The 21947-nt window shown below is 36.5% G+C and overlaps 1 protein-coding gene across 1 annotated transcript in view; it reads right to left on the minus strand.

Annotated features, from left to right (window-relative positions):
* LOC139142887 (proto-oncogene tyrosine-protein kinase ROS-like) overlaps positions 1-20779 on the minus strand; it is a 54502-nt gene extending 33723 nt beyond the window's left edge. Inside the window, exon 1 of the mRNA XM_070713069.1 lies at positions 20596-20779. Within this exon, the coding sequence (XP_070569170.1) occupies positions 20596-20721 (126 nt within the window). The 5' untranslated portion in view covers positions 20722-20779. The remainder of the gene's footprint in view (positions 1-20595) is intronic.
* Between the last annotated feature and the right edge of the window lie 1168 nt (positions 20780-21947).

Consider the following 21947-nt stretch of genomic DNA (forward strand, 5'->3'; position numbering starts at 1 on the left):
TTTGTGACATATGTATTGATGAAGATGGTTGAGATCTTTGATAGCTCATTTCAGGATGGCCTGACCTAAAATGGCAAAATTAGCTGCAAAAATACAAAATTGATGATTTCATCATAATTATGTATAAAAATGTATACCAAATATCAAAGCTATCACATGAGTAACTTTTGAGAAACAAATATTTTGACCAAAAACGGCAAAAATTGACCCAAAAATACAAAAATTGAAGATTTCATCAAATTTCACTGTATCACACTTGGAGAACCCCAAGGAACTGTATACCAAATATCAAAGGCATCAGACGAGTAGATTTTGAGAAACACATTTTTGACCAAAAATGTCAAAAATTGCACAAAAAATACAAAATTGCAGATTTCATCATATTCTATATATCATATTTAGTTTATCTGTAGGAACCTGTATACCAAATATCAAAGCTGTCAGACGAGCGGTTTTGATGAAATAAATTTTTGACCAAAATTGACAAAAAAATTCCTTAAAATACAGATTTGCATATTTCATCACAATTTGAACATATCCAAATTGGGTTATCCCTAGGGACCTGTATATTAAATATCAAAGCTGTCAGACGAGCGGTTTGATGAAATAAATTTTGACCAAAAATGACAAAAAAATTCCTTAAAAATACAGATTGCATATTTCATCACAATTTGAAACAAATCCGAGTTGGGTTATCCATAGGGACCTGTATACCAAATATCAAAGCTGTCTGACCAGCGGTTATGAACAAGGAGATTTTTACCAAAAACGCCTTTTGGCACTAATTTGTATATTTTCAACAATATCAAAAAATCAAAAAAAGCACAATTATTTCAGGTCAGCCCAAAGTACTTACATGCTAATTTTTCATGTAATCTGCTCAGTGGTTATTGAGATTTTCAATTTTGACTGTTTTACATTTTTTCACTTAATTTGCATATTTTGGCAATGACAACTTCATTTGAACAAAATCTCATCTACAGCCCATCATTCATGTACACACCAAATATCAGGATGAAATGCGCAGCGGGTTTTGGAGTTTTTGATGTTGACGGACAGACATACAGACATACAGACATACAGACATACATGCATACAGACATTTCCCTAGCCTATAAGAATAGCTTCCATTGCCATATATACTATGGCTATGGGAGCTAAAATCTATTGCAAATTTTGAGATGAGTGCCTGCTCTCACTCTCCTCAACTTTGCAATCGGAAAATTGACTAAGTGACAAACTCATGCCAGAACTCACATATAACGATGTTTTGAACTAAATGCCGACCTGTTGCAAAAGAACTAGTCTTGACAAAAATACATGAAATACTATTGACAATTCAGAATGTAATATGATCTGACGACACAGCTGTTGATATATTTTTTCACCATATCTTTTTGGGATTTTGCTATACATGCAGCTTTACATTTTGAGTGTATTTATTTTTACATTTTGGTGATAGAAGTGACATGTCATTAAGAATCCTTACAATTCTGTAAATGAAGGATGGAATACCCAATACTCTGTAGAAGGACATGCCACTGATGCTATAACGGTCGCTACATGATGTATTACAGAGAGTGTTGAAGAAATTGTAGCCTACGTGTACACGTAGCTGCATGCAGGTGAGTGTACAGTACCACAGCTGTATACTAAGAGTACATGATGTACCAGTATAGCCTAGACTTGATCACACAGCCATGTTTCTTGTAAAGTATTTAAAGTGGGAATCACCATAATTGTGCTTTCTTGACTTTATGTTTTTGAGATGACCCTTACTTTTCAAATTTAAAGGGGTCAATTTCCGATATAAAGACAAATGGTAGAATTTCTAACTTACATTCCTGGTCAGAGGGGCTTCCCTAGTGATTGCTGATCTCTAATGATGCAAAAATACATACTTAAATTAAAACACTATAAGTTTTTAAATATAGAAACAGTCAGTGGGTGAATTTATTACATGGTCTAGTTAAATGATGGCGTGTCAGACTATTGTTTCCTTTTGCTCGCCTCATAATTTGTAAGATTCCTGAACTTTTCAAGTCAATTTGGGAATTTGTTCAAATTTACAAGATTAAGCTGTATACCAATACATGTACTAATACAGTATGCAAACTTTTCTCCAATCAAAGGAGAACGCTTCATTCACAGTATATTTCTCACACTCAAGACACACAAAACTGCCAGTGTCTGTGAATATCATACCTTCCTAAAAATGTGAATTCTTTCAAATTCTTATATCATCTAGAGCAATTGACAGACCGTTTCCTGTGCTTTTTGATCTCGGAAAGAGAGCAGCATGCAGTTTTCAGTGACAGCCCACATTTTGAGTGTCACCCTATACAGAAGGATTTATGCTCCATAAACAACCACTGAAGCAATAAGGTGAAACTGCTTCCTTTGTATTTGCTACTACATATGCGGGTGTGTACTGAACTCCATGCATGCATGCATATCTTATTCAGTATCCTCTATTTCACCTGAATTCGTTTCGGTTCCAATAATTGCCTTTTGAACAAAACAACTCGGTTCATTCCTTGCAGCTGACTGAATAAAATAAAGGACCATTACATGTCTTCCAGTGTATTTCCACCCAAATTGAATTGTACACCCGTGGCCACTTTAGTGTTGATTAAGCCTGTCTGGTGCAAGCAGAAATTCTGTTTGTATAAACGAAACAAAGTGGTGATCGGTGTAATAAATGCAAGGTTCACTATCGGCACCCCACTGTTAGGATTGAGATAACGTTCTACTAAAATGTCTCGCCTGCCCAATTCAAATCGGTCACAACTGCACTGTAGACACGCTGTAAGTCTGCACTCCGACAGTGAACATCAATAACAACGGTCGCGAATATCATAGGGGCAACTCCTTCAGTGAGGACGTAGCAAGCTTGATTGTTCAAAATATAAGAGATTGTGGTGGAAATCCGGCACCTAGCGAGGTACCACGAGGAGCTTACAAAGAAACAAGCAAGCGTTTTAAGATAAGCGTGGAGGGAGCCAGAAAAGTTTGGAAGAGATGTACATGTATCAGCACAAGTTCCCTTCAACCGGGATGAGAAAAGTGTCGTTCATGGTTACACACATGTGAATACATGTACATGTAAAATGCTACCCCGACTGTACTTTACTCTTACCTTTTCTCTCGTACCAAGTGACATTGGAGTACGTTTATTCACGGTTTGTAGGAAAGAAACATGGCTTAGTGCAAGTGAATGTTTATTTCAAAAGTTTTGCAGGCAAGACGGGCGATGTTTGTAATTTAATCGCTGACATTTTCAAAGTGGCATTTTCTCAATTCCCGCGTCTGAACAGAGTCTGAACACGACACTTGCGATACACGCTGTAGTATCGTTGGTATTCATTCACTGCAATATTGAAATCGGCACAAAATGTGTGATGTTCTCTAACACTGACTGCATTTGAAACACATGAATTTTAGCAGATACTGAGTACTGATAGGGCAAATGCTGTGGTCAACATCATTTGTATACAGTGTATTTTATAATCACTCCCTAATTTCAGGCTAATCGGCGTGTCCATGGGGTACCGATAGTAGGATCATTATCACCACTGATACAGGGTAAAGTAACCGTTTTATCACCCTTCTGCAGACAGAATTTCTGCTTGTACCAGACAGGCTTGATCAACACTAAAGTGGCCACGGGTGTATACAGTCATTGATAAGTAGGATAAAGTGGCCAGGAAGGTTTAAGCATTACCAAAGGGAGCTACTGACAGATGCTTGGAGATACAGTACACCAGAATGGACAAGTGTAGAAGACAGGTGATTTCTAATGAAATTAAAAAATAAATTATCAGCTCTCTTTAGTGAACTGACACCCCCCACATCCCCCTTTAACACCCCTTGCCAATCAAACTACTTTACATATACTAGTACACAAACAAGAACTAAACATAGGGCCAAAGTCCCTGAAGCTACTATAGACAATAAAGTGGATACAAAATTAAGTATTTCCTGTCTGTATGAAATTATCTCACTAAGGTCATCCTCGGGACTTGTAAACCAAATTTTAAAGCTGTCTGACCAGCGGTTTTGAAAAAACAAGCAACTCAACAGTTGACAGAGCTCTGCTGTGTTTTGTAGAGAATAACCTTTTGTGACACATGTATTGATGAAGAAGGTGGATATCTTTGATTAACATTGTAAGTGAGTTCTGTTGAATAAGTTGAGACTGTACATACTCAGAGAAAGCACACTGAAGAGACAAATGTTTGAAACTTAAGAAGTTCAAGGTCATCAAAAGCATTATAAGGAATCATGTAACTTTCATTGCACTGTTTACACAGATTGCATAATTGCTATAAATAGCACATGAGGAATCTTCAGCCCAGCTTTACCGTAAAAACCCTATCACTTTGACCACTCTATTTTTTTGCCCAAAAAGTAATTTTATTTTATCCTTACCAAGTCAACCATAAATGGAAATTAGAACTTTCTCTATCTCTATCTTTATCTCTATTGACTATTTTGAGCAATTTCTTTTAGATAACATACAGGGCACAATAAATGACGGTTCAGAATATGTCAAAGTTGGTATTCAGGAAAGTTGCCTTTACATGTTTTAATCCTCCAAGATGGTAAGCATTTCACTATGAACTGTCAACAAAAGTTGAACTTTCTATAATTCTACACTAAAATTATTTTGGCTTTGATGATTTCCTAATAAATTCAATTATTTAAAATCATATTAATTATTTTTTTCTGGGTGAATTGATAGGGTTTATACAGTACTAGAATTACATACAATGTAAGTCAAATTTTGACCAAAATGACAAAAAAATTCCTTAAAAATACACATTTGCATATTTCATCACAATTTGAACGAATCTAAGTTGGGTTACCCCTAGGGACCTGTATACCAAATAACAAAGCTGTCTGACCAGCGGTTATGAAGGAGAAGATTTTTTACCAAAAACACCTTTTTTGGCATTAATTTGCCTATTTTCAACAATATCAAAAAATTAAAAAAAACAGTTTCTCAAAATCATATTTTTCATCTACACAACAAATATCAAATCAGTAAGTACTGCGGTTCTCAAGATATTTGAGTGGACGGACGCCTCACAAACGGACATACATACATACATACATACATACATACATACATACATACATACATACATACAGACTGACGCCGGACGCCGGACGGATACCCATCCCAATAGCTTCTATAGACTATAGTCTATAGTAGCTAAAAAAATATACAGTCAGTACCTATATGGTACATTTTGTACTCTTATGTGCTGACAATTTGTATTTGACCTTGATCTGACTTAGAACAATGAATCAACTTGGACGTAAATGACAATAGAAAACATATTCTGCAAAGTTCACTTTGGTTTGTTGCTTCAAAATGTAACTACTGTATATAGAAATTGACTCAAACTTTTGATTGTTTTTTTTTTTTGTAAACCCATTGTTGTTTCTGTTTTTGAGGCATGCTACGACAAAACTTCCAACTTTTGTGATAACATTTTTGAAAGCTAAACATTAAATCCTTTATTTATACCAGTATGATTCAGTTCCACCATACAGATGAAAGGAAGTACGTGAATTTTCAAATTTAATTTGAATGCAACATGACGTGAAAATACAGTATCTCATTCTGTTTGTTATTCAATAATTCACAGAGCAAAAATGAAAGCAGTGGGTGAAAAATTCCAGAACAAGAGACATTAATTGAGACCAAAATGGTTAAAAGAGCCAAAACACAGATGTACTGTGTAAATATCATACTACTGTAGTTGTCAATTTTTTTGTAGTCAGCGAAATAAAAATCTAAGTGTTACTTGTATAATGTTGAATTTGTGAGCTGGAAATTTTTGTATGGGAAAACCATGCTGACAACTGGAAATCCCACAGGAATCAATGAAGCTTATATCAAAAGGTGTTAAGTTCAACTTTAAGCAATGGGCTTACGATACATGTGTGAAGGGTTTAGATTTTCAAACCATCACAGACTGTTCATTTCAGAGAAAATCTAAAATATTCAAATGTAGCATTATTATTAAAATTGATTAAATTTACAAGCGCCTTTTAATTTAATACATTGCAAGTTTAATTTAATTTGTCAGTCATGCGTCTCAAATTAAAAGAAGCAAAACACTAAACTAACACCAGAAAATGAATGAATTTTTTAAAGTTTTTCATTGAAGACAGACCTCATACTATAACTATACTTTTTACAGCTTGACGCTCTTTATCTTTCTTATTAAATCATGATATGAAACAATCTGTTGCATATAAACACTGATAATTTTCTTTCACACACATCAAATTTAGTCAGTGTTATGAGACTCCTTATTGATACGAGATAATTATTAGATTTTACACAAGTCCCCTTACAAGGTGCCATCACATTCTTTAGGGTGAAGAATACAAACAGAGAGACAGAAAGAGATTCCATCAGCCATTACCATGATGACATCACACACTGCACAACAAAACTCCCTCTGTGTTGATGGTGTATTAAAGAGTGATGGTGGGATAAACATCCCTGTGTTGACAGTGTGTGTGTTTGGTCACTGAGATGGAGGGACTGATGGTATGGCTGACTTTATCACTTTTTACAATTTTAAGTCACTCCTCAATATGGAGTCAATTGATACGGTGCTCTTAATCCAAAGCGAAAACATTGATGTATTTTTAAGCATCCTGCAAATTTCAAAATAACACATACAGCACTATACAATAATGTAATATGTATTTGCAGCATTGCATGGATTGATATTGTGTCAATAAAGTACGTAATACTATGTATCTTTGTATTATTGCTATATCACAATCATCACTGAATTAAAAGGAACTATAAACCTGTAGCCAAAAAAATTAGAGAAATTGTTCAAATTCTACATACACACTGTTTCTTTGGAAAATTTAAGTACATGTAAATTCTCTCTCAGTCATTCTCTCACCTGAATTAGCAAACTCATGCCCATATCAATTTTAGTTGGTTGTTTTTGTGAAATACTTCATCTGCATATCTGGGACCACTGTCCTCATTTAATTCTCACTTGTCCTAAATTTCACAACTCCATACGGGCTCATACTTCAACATTTATAGCCACTGACATGACCCTTTAGCTCACAAAGTACACACCAGGAATACCATCAATTTACAGCCTCAAGAGCCTGGACACATCAGGTCAAAGGTCATCCATACAACCGAGTCTCTGATCTTTGGTAACCTTCACTTTACATCTCCGATCACCTGTTCCAAGATGACAATCAGCAACAACTGTTCCTGCATCCCTAGATCTAGTTCCTGATAAATTAAGGCAGAAATCTCCTAGTATTTATTATTTTGTCCCGTTTGTAGGTCAGATATGCATGTTTTCTTCAAGGTCAGCGGGGGTTATTTCAGTCTTGTGAGAATACTTATGAGTCCAGCAAAATCCCAGTGTAATGCTTGACAACAACTGTGCAAATATCTTTTATTTTTCCACTTTTAAAGTCAACTAGGGATACACTAACATGACGTTGTCAATAAGAGCCAAAGTTGAAATCTTACATTTGGTAGACTGAATTGTTAAACCAATATTATAAGTACCAATGCTATGTAAGTACTGTTTAAGAATAACTATCTGCCTTGATCTTTTTACATATCAACTGATACTGAGCCCTGGTTTCTATCCATGATGATAATTCCGGATACATATCCTTTATCAGTGAATAGGAGATGAAACGTTAAAGATACACTGCACTACATCTCTTATGCCTAAATTAATTAACCTGTGTAGGTAATTAGTGAAAAATAACGATCAGACATCTTGGCAGATAATTGTAAAAAGTTACCTGTCCAAGGAAAACAGTACCTGTCCTAACAACGATGGTAGCAGTGTCTTGTATACTTCATACCTGTATACATATACAAGTAAATGTACCTGCCAATGATCTCAGCGTATCAAAAATCAGAAATTATTTCCTTATGACTGTCGGGCGAGTAACAAAGAATTTTCACCTGCTGAGCCAAATATTTAGCTCAGTGCCCCAGGCAGGTGGGGCAAGCAGTTATTTACTATTCAGACCTGTTCACCCCTATGTGTCCATGCATAATGGATATCTTTCTGTCTTTGTGCAACCCCCCCCCCCCCACCATTATGCATTTGGTATCAATTATACTGTACTTCTTCTGAAAATCCTGACACAGCAAATGATTGTTTTGTCCGTCACTATCTCAAATCACGTAGCAGATAACCATATTTTCTCTTCTTAGCAGTATGTCACTTTCAATGCAGTGTACAACACTCTATCCAATAAACCATTTCAACCATAAAGTAATGTGTACGTGTATGCTTTTTCTAAGGGGACAATGTCTGTCTGCTGTAAAGGCCATGTTCTGTTTTGTCATGGTACTGTGTGGGTCAGGTCAACAACCTGGCTAACTGCAAAAGAGTTTGTTTCCAATAAAGTTACGACTTCATTCTGTTTTACCTTTTAACATTGCTATGTTATGCTGCAAAAGGTAAGTGACTGAACTCATGCCTGTGTTGTTTAGAATGTTATATTTCAGCTCAATATCATCCTAGATGTAATTCATTTCTTCAGTCAAATTAATCTTATCACTATCAGCTCACAGCTTTTACATGTCTCCTTACACAAGTACTTCAACTCAAAGACAGGATGGTTTCTGTTATGACCCCATATCACAGCATTTGTTATGACAATACACTGTACAATGTTGGCTCCTGCATGTAATGTCTCATTTATCTTAGCTTGTGCAATCAAAACAACACTCTACAGAAACTATTCAGGTACATTGTAATCTAAGTTTTCATTGCTTTCACAACTCATGTTAAATGTCATTGACCTGAAAAACACTAAAATTATTTGTCCTTTTTCCTGCAACCAGTTTATTACATCCATGCAGCAACTGACATGAAATAACGGATATTGCACTCAAAGTGATGTCAAATAGCATATGGTGATGTGTCTACAGTATACGAACAGAGGCAATCTGGAGGAAAAACATAATACAGATAAAGTTTCCCGAGATCAATTTTGACAACAAAGCATTTAAAATTTAAACTAGTTGTCACAAATGCAATTGTATCCAGATCTTGTATTTGTAAATACCCAGTAACTGAATGCCAACATGTCACTGTGACGCCACAAACCGTTTGTTAACTGTACGTAGTTAACTTTATCTTTTCAAATCAAATCCTACTTTGTCTTTTATTAACACTGCAGGCAGACTAATTTTCTTCCAATTTCACTTCACTTGACAATAAAACAAAGATCAAAATCCTACGGCATATGCTCACTAAAAAAGAATGTTATTGGGAAATGGCTGGCGATGGTGTAGGCGCCACCATGGCACTAGTAATTGCAATCAGTGAGTGACCATAACCCATGCTGAACTGTGGAATTATTAAATGTGACACTGTAGGCAAAAATAATAAGGTATCATAATTACGCAAAGAATGGCCGATAGCTTTATATAGAACCATGGGGCAATGATCGACTTGCAGGAGTAGAAGTTCGATGACTTGGCAGGTATTTTGACTCATCCTCTGAAGTTTCAAATGCTGAGAAGATCTTCAGACTCTGGAGAGTGGTGACAGTGGGGTAGGGACTACTGGATTTTGAAAATGATGAATGCTCTGTACAGGGTTTGCAATGTGCTCAATAAAATTCTCACAGGGAGTATGACTTGGCTCATTTGATATAGGGTTAGACGGGTACATGTAGCAGGATGAAATGCATTGGGTAATGATTGGAGACGTTGGGTGGGGGTTTGTCAATAAATGTAGCAAGGTAAAATGGGTAATGATGGGGAGACGTTGGGTGAGGTTTGTCAATAAATGTAGAAGGGTGAAATGGGTAATGATGGGAGATGTTGGGTGCAGTTTGGTGGAAGGGAAGGATAAATGGAAGGGGCTAAGTTGGGGCTAAGTTGGTATGGTTGAACACATTAAATAGTGGGAATGGTGAGGTGCAGTGGGTCATGTGAGGAGACTGACTGGGAAGAACTGTTTGATTAGGAAGACTTGAAAGCTTGGTAGGTTATTGGACTGGATGAGAGGATTAACTTAATACATGAGTAGGTACAATTGTCATGATTCAACGGAGTGAAAGTGTCAGCTTTGCTGATTCAATGACAGATACATGTACATGTAATATGTCAAAATAGTATAATGAGGATGAAATTATGATTGCATTCACATGTCTTATCAAGAGTACACCACCATTACTTTTAGGTCAACTTTTTCCCATTTGACACACGGTACACCACATCATAATACACAACATGCATAGTACTGGTACTAACATGGAAAGCAGTTTTGGGCTTGCCGGATGAATTTTTTCCTATGCACTGCAATTTCAAAAACAGCCGTGTTCAAGTTCAATTCCACAGTACATAAACTAAAATACATTGAAATTTGATGGGTAAAGCAATACTTTTGTTTACTTTTTACATATTTTCCAGTTGCTAATCTGTGACGCCACACAAGCCTGTGACTTACGATTGAGAAAGGAAGTATTCTAGAACAATCAACATTTACAAGAAATAAATGAGAAAGCTGCTTCCTCAGCAATAGAAAAATTTGAAAACTTCACGAAACACCCATTTAACACTACATATTTACCAAAAAATGGATCTATATTTGTGCTAGTAACTTCATAAATAGCTGAGAAGGACCATTAACAGCATTATATTCAACACCTGTTTAATCTAGTTGGTTATTCAAAAGTCACCAAAAATATGCCCAAGTCAACTTTTGGTAAAATCAACACTACAATGCATGACATGTAACACATATGTGTGTCAAGAAAACACAGTGGCACATACATTGACCATTAATCTCAGCAATGAAAGAAGTTGATGTGCAGGAAAGCGGGAAAGGCTGCTAACTGCTAAGCTAAACACTCCTGACTTGCATAACATATGTGTAGGGCTGGAGAGACAGCCTTTCATAACCTTCACAGTTGATAGGGTTAGGGGACAGTGTGCATAGATACATGTACATGTACACGTAGAAACTCCCTTCCCCCAAAGAAACCATTTTAGTTTTACATCCCAAGGCTTTGTAGATAAAAAGCCTCATTCTGGTCATGGGATAAAAAGAAAAAGAAAAGATATCTTCCACAAACATAAACCCAACATCTAAGTACATCCACAACATGGCCAATATGAATGAATAAAGGAAGTTAAAATTTGTGGTATTGCTCACTCAATTTGGCATTGCTTAGCTAACTCTATGAGCAATGAACATGAATTGTACGGAGGTTATGGAGAGAGAAGAGGGTATCATGTTTCAAATTCCAGAGTTGACATTCACCAATGAAAATATAAATATAATGATACCATTTCCTGCCATAGCTGTTGATGACTTGTAATATTTCAAATGAACTCAGAAGTCACACATTTTGCAAGAAATGACGAACTTCAAATCTCCCATTATGATTCAGTACTTTGAGCAGTGTTTCTTTGCTTCCAAACCATGCAGTGTTTATAAAACGTTTTGTGAAATCACCATCAGAAACCAGTGAACTTTGACCACCACTGTGTGTCCCCTTTACAGTGGTTTCACCCTCACTGTTTTCAATGCTGAAGTTGGGCCACTGCATTTGAAATCTGGGGAGGTTAAAGAGTTAATGCCCGTGTGACTCTTTGAAAGCCATACAATAATTTTAACTACCATAAACGAGATACACAGTGGTGTAGTTAGAATCAATACTGTTATAACATGACCCACGAAGTCTAATAACTTGAAGTTGTACTATGATCTGCTCTATGTAGTGTTCATATGTAGCCACACTGCTCGGAATTTTAACAGCCTGATAAAAGCAAATCTGTCATTTTACTTATTGTACTTTTGATACAAACAACTGTATGAGACAATCTACCCTGACAGGTAATGACCGTAAAGGGATACCGCATGTTAATAAGACACAGCATGCCAAATTACTACATCAATTAACACCAGATTAATTCTTTGAGTATTTATTTACACATTCATTATCTTATTTCATTATTTATATAAATGTTGCTGACACAGTTTTGTAATTAGGACATGTTTAATATTCCCGTAGAAAGGACATGAGTTCCAGCACAAATTTCATCGGACAATATTTCTGTAAAATAGCACATTCAAGAGTTTCACTTTGCCACATATTCATCAAAGCTCTAATTTAATTATGAACCAAACGATATCACTTTACTTTTACAACTTTATATGTCAGTAAAATTGGGCCAAGACTACATACACTGTTTGCAGTGTTTTTGGGGGATGGATGTGTGGGAAAGTGGTTGAAAGCTGAGAAGAGATGTGAAAGTTATAATCAACACGACAAACAGTCCTTCAAGTTGATTCATATTTTCCTGTTATACTTTTAAAACAATGGGAGATCTTTCCTTGGGACGCAACATGAGGTTCCCCGATTTTCAGTGGACGCGTATCATGTTGCCAGTTGCTACTGATGGGGGTCAAGTCCTGAACTCATCAATTTCACAGACCCCCTGGTGACACGCCCAAAAAACCAATAAACTTACACCACTCAGTACCAGCTTCTAAATCTCTGTCACTTGATCACGTCTGTGGTTGTCTGCCTTTGTGAATGAAAGGAAGTCAGGAAATAGCATCTTGACTCAGTAAACAGGCTGGAAACATCTCGCTGCATCTTTCTGTAATTGCTGCTCAGTTACCATATACTTGAGGATTGAACGATTAAATCCATATATGGACCACAGTGGAAATAAGTCTTCCAGCTTTTCTGTGTAATCCATGCATGATTTTGGTGTTCTGTTTCATATTTTTTCCATACGAGCAAAATAAATAAATCTAGCAAATCAAAATAAATCAAGTACATTTACTGAGTAAGTAGGAATTTTACAATATTTCCATTAAACAAAGGATGAATTTATGGTACCATCATAATTATCATGTTCACTCCATGTATCACAGCCCTCATCATTATCAACGGATTCAACAATAACGTGAAGACAATATAATTGAAAAAAATTCATTACACAAACAGTGTAAAAGTATCTCAGCAATAAGTCTGAACACCAGCCTGGTGTACCCACCCTATCATTGGAAAGGTCTTGAGCCTATATCCTGAGAGTAGCTAGAAAGCTATGAATGCTGATTGATTTCTAAACTTTTTAATTAAAACGAATAAATCATATTTCTTTGTACATATGTATTTGTAGTGTAATGGTCGCCAAATTAAATTTCTGGCTTTCATTGGAGTCAGTTAGCCAACTTCTTATACGCAAACACTTTACCAGTCCATTGTTTTGTCACATACCAGCATACACATGTACAATCTCACTACAATGTATTGACTAGAGTCTAAAATCAAGGCACTATTGATAAAACAAACACCAAGTATTTATATGTCTGTTTTATCTATATCACATTTAGTGATTGTCTGGTCTGGCTGTGGATTTGCAAATTGTGTCTTCTTTGTGATTGTTCAGAACTTTGCTGATTAACAAAACCAGTAAACATTTTCATTTGACATCATCCCACTTTATCTAACAGTTGATTAAAGTGTGAGATAAACTACATTGTATATACATGTATGCTCCATATCAGATTCATGCAAAGGGACGACTGATAGGCTGGGGATATTATATGTGCCCGAGAGCAGGTGACAATTTGCCCGATGCCAGGAGGGCAAATTGTCTCCTGCTGCGAGGGCACATAAACCCAATTTATTCAGGCAATAATATTTTTATTACATGCCTCTTCACAGTTAATGCTATATTACATTTAGTTACATGCAGGGCCTTTAAACAATTTTACCATTATCGACCAGCATCAAACAGATATTGAAAGAAAGTCAAAATAGCAGCGCGCATGGATATTTTACATCTAGGGTTAAGCGTCTTCTTTGACGTCGAAAATGTCGAAGGGCTTCACTGGACCGGGTAACCATGGAAACCGGTCAGTACATCGTTCACCGGCCCGCTAACATCCAGGATGTTCCTATTCAAATCAATGCATTGATTTGCACTCACATCGAGGCATGTAATAAATTGCATTGGTTTGTAAACCTTTGTAACAAACTTAAGGTAGGAATGCACCTCGGGGACAGAACGTCGGATTCTCAAATTTCTACAACTCTTTTCTGATCGACCACTTGTGGGGGCTCATTTTAAAGCTCATGGAGAAAGAAAAACTTTCACTTCTTAGTTTTTCGAAAACCCAAAATTTAATTGCCCCCTCATAGATTTAACACAAGAATGGTGGCCATTTTGAATTTCAAATGTTGCAAAATGTTGGGTAATTTATTCACTGGTTCCAAACTTTACATGGTGATCCCCGATTTATTGTGATGTTGATTTGGTAAGAGAATGGTTGAAAGTTTCATCCAGGAAAGTTTGAGCAAAAGTTTAAGTCTTTCACTTTCAAGGCGTATACTACCTTAATTAAACAAAAGTTGTTGGTTGTACTGCAGAGGCCCAACAGCATAATATTGAGAGAACATACAACAGCACCATGACTCCATCAAGGATTACCTTAATCTGAAAATCTCTGTCCCATATGTGAGTTATGCTCCCCAAATCTCATATGGCACTGCTCCAAAGTCAGTGTGTTTAATGTGTGCCACTTCAGCAGCGGACAGACTGCTTGAGATAAGCCAGTCTTGCAACAAGCTGACATCAGGCCTGCCCTTGCATAGCTAACTTAGTTGATGAATCGGTATGGAACAACCAGAAATCTAATATCAGTTTGAGGTTCACAATAAATATCATATTAACAGACTTCTGAAGTTCTGTATCAATGAACACATCAATGATAAGCAGTTATGAGCGTAAGTGTATATGTAACAGCATTTCAGAGTTTTTTTGCTAACTTTTCAGAAACTTTCTCTTTCTGTACTATCTTTCTCATAGGTTCATGCACGGTGGTTTTTGGGGTAGAGTAACCGTGGTTCATTGTAGTGGGTGTGAAAACGTTGAAATCTATTGCTTTTCACCAGCGATATATCTAAACTAAATGTATAAAGACATATACGCAAAGGGTGGAAGTTGAAAATTGACCTCTTCCAGTTTCCTGACAACTGATCTAAAACTCCCCAGTCTTTGCCTTGCACTCATTATAATTATGTTATTTAAATGTCTAAACAGTCCTTCTAAACCTTACTTATCAAGTCAAATTCCTCTGCTGTGTTTATCTACGACATAAATATTTGGCATTTTACAAGTATTCTCCTGCAAATGATTGTTGTCATGGAAACAGTTGAATTTCAGGCTACCTGCCATGTAATCAAACAACATAAGCTAGAAAACATCATGGCATACTCAATTTATAGCAATATCAAACAGGAAAATCATCATAAACTGTTGGATTGGTGGATATCCATTGTAAATACGGAGATGAACAAGGGTCACCCTGAGCATTCTCAGCCTGGTCTTCAATGCCCTACCTACCAGCGCTGCCTGCTAGCAGTCACGATACCAGTATTTGGTTCCCTCAGAAACATAAGCATACTGACAGGGGACCCAGTAGGGGTGTTTCTTCTAAAGATCGCCTGTACACATGCCCAGAAACACATGCTACACATCACATTTGTTGATGTACATACATTTACTACTTCTCTCACGCCATATTCATCAAGAAATTGAAAATCACATTTTCACAAAATGGCTTGTTTTGTAATTTTACGAAGCAAATAGCAATGTCACTGACACTTTGAAAATATTCAAGGCTATCCACTTGGCATTAGGATATTTATGCGATCTAATTTCGAAGATTCTGAATACGATATTTCTGGAACTCTAAAAGACATACCACACACAGTACGATTTCTTGCATGTTGGTCTATGCAATTTCTCACAGAGCAATAGTAAAAAAGATTCTTAATTAGAAGCGACAGAAATACACAGCCTTATTAAAACTGGAAGGTTAAATGTATTCTGTAAATCGATTCACTTCGCAACACTTAAAATAACTTGAATACAAATCACTGACTTCTGAAAAATTTTGTCCCTTTATCAAATACATAATCATTTACGGATTGCGATGAGAATACCATTCATAATGCTATTTCATATGCATTTGCATATTTTCTTTTCCTATTGTAATTCTGGCTGAGTGAAAGCGTGCAATATCCCAAACTTAAATTTTTCTAATCTAAATTTTGTTTTCACTTTATACAATATATATATGATTTGAAGTGGTCTAAAATTGGATGCTAAATGTTATGACCTTTTTAAGGCTATAAAGTGGATTGCAACTTAAAAACTGTTTGTTTATCAAAGTGGCTGATCTATTAGTATTAAACCAACAGATAAACAAACACTACATTTGGATCTTGAACAAACCATGAACAATGCAACATCCCTTGGAAGACCACAGAGTAGAATGATATCCAAGTCGGTTCACGCCAAGTAAAGCTTTATTTCCATGATTCTAGTTCTTTCCTTGGACAAAACATTAGACTTTATACTAAAACCACAAACCCTAAACCAGACATTGTACAGATAGTGTCTCTCAACAGTTATACAAGCATTTACTATTGAAATCAGATCATAGAGTATACAACCAGACAAAGTTAAACCCTTTAACTTTTACGCAGACACTAATCCCATGAAAAGACCAGTAGGATGTACCGGTACATCTAAATATCTCATTATTGACAAATCACTAAATGACTACTTTTGAACTTCCGTAAGTACAGTATAAAGAGAAGATTACAATGCCACTGAGGTTAGGGGGCTGAAGCAAATGCTTATTGTATTGTTGTCAAAGCATCCTGTCTATTGTGTAAGTGTGACCTGAACCAGGTTTAAGTATACATGAAGTACACTCCCTGTTACTAAACATAGCTGTCTGTGTAACTCTGTGTTTACATATACTGAACGGAAGCATTATCAGTCCAAGCACTGGGTTGATTTCCTGGTTTTCTTGGAATTTCATATTCACCTGTATGTACATGTCTGCAGTAAATCTTGTACTGTCTGCAATCAAAAATCACATAAATGCACAAGACAAAGTTACATCAATCAGAGATTATAGAGAACATTGTATTGCACTTTTCCTGGACTTGGACATGTCAGTTCTGGATTCCCATTTACCATTTGAGACCAAAAGTAAACTTTTGTCGCCTTTATAAAGTGTACCCCAGTCAATTTTTTTCAGATTTTTGCCAAAATTTTGTTGAAAACCTGTAGCCAGTGAAATGTGATGTCCGTTTGGTCCAAAATAACAAAAAAAATTACAAAAAATTCATAAAAATTGTTAAAATGTTGCATTAAAATTTTGGTGTGGAAAATTACAACACTCAAAAGGTTAAAGAGACATGTGTAGAGATCTGTTGTGTTTTAAAAGTAAGTCTCAAATGTTCTTTTGTTAATCAGCTGAATTAAAATTTCACCTGTTACATTATCTTACCACCTAAAATAAAGATGAGCATGGATTCAGAAAGATTGGTTGAGGAATAATTTCAGTTCCAGAAATTGAATGATACAAAAGAGTTGTTGTTATATTTTGTTTTAAAATTTGAACATGAACTCTGAAGATACAATATTCTGACAGGAGAATTCTCTGATGAGTCAGGACTTCTATGTGCCTAGCCTGGAACATGTTTTGTTCTCTGTCAAAGTCTTTGCAATGCATGGATCTATACAATAAATAGATGCAGGAAAATATGACAAAAGACAGATGCTTGGTTTGATTCTTGGAATTTTGCAATGAACTCCAAGGTGAAAAGGGGCCATTTTTCATTTGACATTGTCTGGGAACTCAAATGACTAGGCATTCTTACATCATGTTCTGTACTACTACAAGGACAATGTCAAGTCATCAATCACATGGATTTCATAACCAAAGGGAATAAACACAGTTTTTACAGAAACAACTTTTCATTTAAATCAACAATTAATGACACTTTTACAAAGTGGAAAATCATAAACTATTTGAGTATTTCACACTTCAGCCCATTTGCAATGTAGGAGTCCAGTCTACCAACCGATACAACTAACACTAATGAATATGGAAATGTTTGTATGCAATATTTATGATGCTCTCTTCAGTCAATCACAGACAACAGTGCAGACTATCCTAATTGATGAGAAGACACAACATCTGTCAGATTAACCTCTTCAATTCTGAAATCTCAGTCAAATCTTCTGTGTTCAGAGCTCCAGCTTTACCACAACCACACAGCTTAACTGGGTCATGAGGGTTAAGTATACCATGTAAATCCATGAAATCACACAGCACAGACTGTTTCTATGCAGCCTAAGTTTCTTTGCATATTTTTGTACAGTTTGTACAAATCAAGCAACCATTCTGATAAGAAATCCTTGTTTCATTTGCAGGTACTGGTAATGAAGAAAACTTAGAATCAAATTAGCAATACTGGCACTGATGAATATGGTAGCTCCTTGCATACTTTTACACAACTGTTGGACTTGGGAGACTCTTCAACATTTACTTCCATTAGTTGTGCACACAACCATCTGAAGATATTTTTTTGGCTAACACTACTAGGAAGTTGAGTATATGGAAATTTGTAAAAGTTTACTGAAGAAAGTCATTTAACAAGAGTTTTCCTCAGGGCCCCATCCCCTAGACTGACCTTTGACATTCTTAATCAATCATCAATATACGCACTGATAGTCTTTCAAAAAAATAGTCTACCAAATAAATTTAAACAGCTCATCTGTTGCTCTGGGTCAAAGACGATTATATGCCTCAGTATATTTTTCAGATTTCTTGTTTATCATCAATGATAAACTGAATAGTTTTACTATCTCTAGCATTTCATTCCAATGTAGGCCACTGGCACTTACAGTGTTGTGTATTTAGTACTTGAGAATACACCGAACACTCCAAGCGGTGATGGTGTCAGCATATACATGTACACACATACATCATGGCTATTGACTAAGCTATGATAGACTGCCATATGGCATTAAAACTTTCCTTGCACAGTGCTACCCTAATTTTTCACAAAAAACTTACAAAGTTTAAATTTATTTCATTTCTTTATATTGTTTTGTTGACTTGTTTCTTTTGCTCTTTGATATTGAGGGGTATCCGTAACTGTCAGATTATGTTAGGAACACCTTATCAAACATATATGTACTTGGAATGTCAGTCTTTTTTGGAGTGTTTTAATGATCAGATTACCTGTACAAGTTTGAATATTGCTTGGGTTGCTATACACAGGAGATGTGCACCTCATTTCCAAGCTTTGCTAATTAATTATTTAGTTCATTAATTAATTACTTCCAAACATACACCAGGCTACTGAGATAGCAAAATATAAACAGAGCATAATGGCAAGGCCTTGGCAAGAACATGATTGACTGTACACAACCACATCCACGATTGGAAATATAGGGGGAAAATAGGACAACTATACTGATATACAGTGTACCAGAAATTTTAAGAAAGGGAAATTTAAAAAAGTTTCCCTAGAAAGTGATATTGACAAATAATTTTTTTTAATTTTTCACAGTAAAGAGCAAATTACATAAACTCATTACACTATAAATAGGAAGGACTGTAATTGATTGAAATAGCCTTGTTTCTAGAGACTTTGATCCGCCAGTGACCACAGTCCGACAATACATTGGGAGCTATATAAATAGGATAATGAAACTGCCCACTTAAAAATCAGCTACTTGCTGATAATTAACAAAGTGACAAAAGACTCTCAGCAACAAACAATGTAAATAGCGTGTGGTCTCGATCAACCGGGGCCCACCTTAAACACACATTACATAAAAATGCTACGACCAACACACGTGAATCACTGTCACTCCACCAAAAAGTATCGAGATACGTTTGGATTACTTCCGGTTTAGTAACGAGACACCTATGAATCCCCGGCTTTGCAAAAGTACATGTGTTTTGGAAACGTTAGCTGAAATGTACAAGGCTGTTGTATAAGATCGGGCATGGCATGTGCGTATTAAGTACTATAAATTCCCATACATGAACCGATGGATTCAGTCTGGTGTACTGTTCATGCTGCAGCGTATCAAAGTCGAACCGCAGGACTCGCGACCATAAAATACTTCTGACCTCGGCCCAGCGGTGAACCATGTTTACATTATGCTATCATGTAGTTTTTCGATATTGACCCATTTGTTCGTTCTGTCTGAACAGTTAACAAGCCCTATATCCGTTTAAATTTTACATTCATGCACAATGTTCACAGAACATGACACCTGACTGCTCTGCTGTGGAAACTTTGGTGGGTAATCGTGACAGAGAATCACGGTTGACGATGTTACATGTAATCATACCATATCGATATGACTGTCATGTTACCGTGTATGCAATGGGCAGTGGTTACCTACTATGTATCAGTGTATGGGTTCTGTTTGTATTCATCGGCGCCAAGCGCCGGTGAGGCGAAATATGTGAATGTTGTAAGCATAAATGAACGTCAGTTATCGACTACGTGGGATGTAGTGAGTATGCTGACCACCGTAGTACCAGAATACAAGATATCTTCCAGGCGGCCCAGCAGCTGATGACTTACGCTGCACGCTGGTGGTAAATTTACCCACCTACACCCTACCGTACACTGAACAAGTTTCTAGTGAACAGTGCCAATCCCCCGAGGCTTCTTCAATAAAAAAGACCCCGTACTCACCAAATCATGTTCACAGCTGTTCCGACATCTCGATACAAATTCTCCAGCTGACAGGGACAAGAAGACAACTGCGATCAGGCAAAAACTCCTGTTAAAATCTGTGTAAATCGCCGCGGTTAGCGGCATCTTGCTAACTTCATGAAAAGTTGTTGATGCCCGCTGAAAATTTGCATAGGAGATCCCGATATGGTGGACAGTGACGTCAGGACACCTCTATTGTTTGATTGGTTGAAAGTGGGAGCAGGAATGCAAGCTATCTGTTGTCGTCTGCCCCACCCGGAACCACACACGGTGACTGGACACTTAAAACCGAGTCTCGATTTATTCTATCAGAGTAATAAAACAATAGTAAAAAGAAAATATGAATCTACTTCATCAATCGTTTTAATGCAACCATTGTATTTGGCAAAACTCAACCCGTTTAGTTTATCCCGTCAATGACATACCAACGGTAGAGCCTAGAGGTCGTACGCGTGCATGAAATGGATCATCATGTGACAATACATGGTGTGACAATACAACAAAGCGCGAGCTGTATAAAAATTAGCGGTCAACCAGACCCTTGCCGTATTTGGTAGGGTAGGTTTTGGTACCATACCACAACTACGGCGAGATTCTAGACAATAAAAAACAACAACGATGTCAATACACTTGGCGTTCTCTGCTCCATGGATAAATTCATCGCGCAGTTATCCATGAAGGAGGCACTTGGATAGTATCAAAGCCAAAACGCCCGAAGATGATAAAGGTTGCCAACAGGGGAATTATCAGAAGTTGCCATGCACTGATGCAGTGATGATGATATTTGCCCTGGAAATTTTGTGGTTTATTTTAAAGTTCCTAGCATTGATTGTTTGTAAGAAAGCCAGGCTGTTTGCTTGCAAAGCCCACAACAGTCTATTGTGATGGAGTGTTACCGAATTGGAATTCTTTTGTAGTTGTTTGCTATTCACGATGTAGGCCCTAAATGTCAGCCATTTTTCTTCACATTGTAATATTGCAGCAATGTCGTGGTAACAATTATTGGAAGAAAACGTACGGATACAGTGTATGTGTGTATTGCTAATATTTAAAACAAATTATGTATACGTTTTAGAGTTGATTAAATATAGGCCCTATTCGATTTTTTATTCCAATATTCGCATTTGCTTCGTATGCATTTGTCCATGGAAGTAGTAGTCAGCTAGACTACCTTTATGGTCTGTCGAACGCCTTACTGGTATCTTTGAATGAGTAAGTTAATAGGAATTAGTAATCATTAAAACACAAAAGTTTTCCTTCATGGTGATGTGTCGCTATGACGCCTCGGAAATCGATACGTAGGTTACCAAGCGGATGTGGTCAAAGTGACC

Source organism: Ptychodera flava, chromosome 10 (genome assembly GCF_041260155.1).
Source record: "Ptychodera flava strain L36383 chromosome 10, AS_Pfla_20210202, whole genome shotgun sequence".
Classification (NCBI taxonomy): Eukaryota; Metazoa; Hemichordata; class Enteropneusta; family Ptychoderidae; genus Ptychodera; species Ptychodera flava.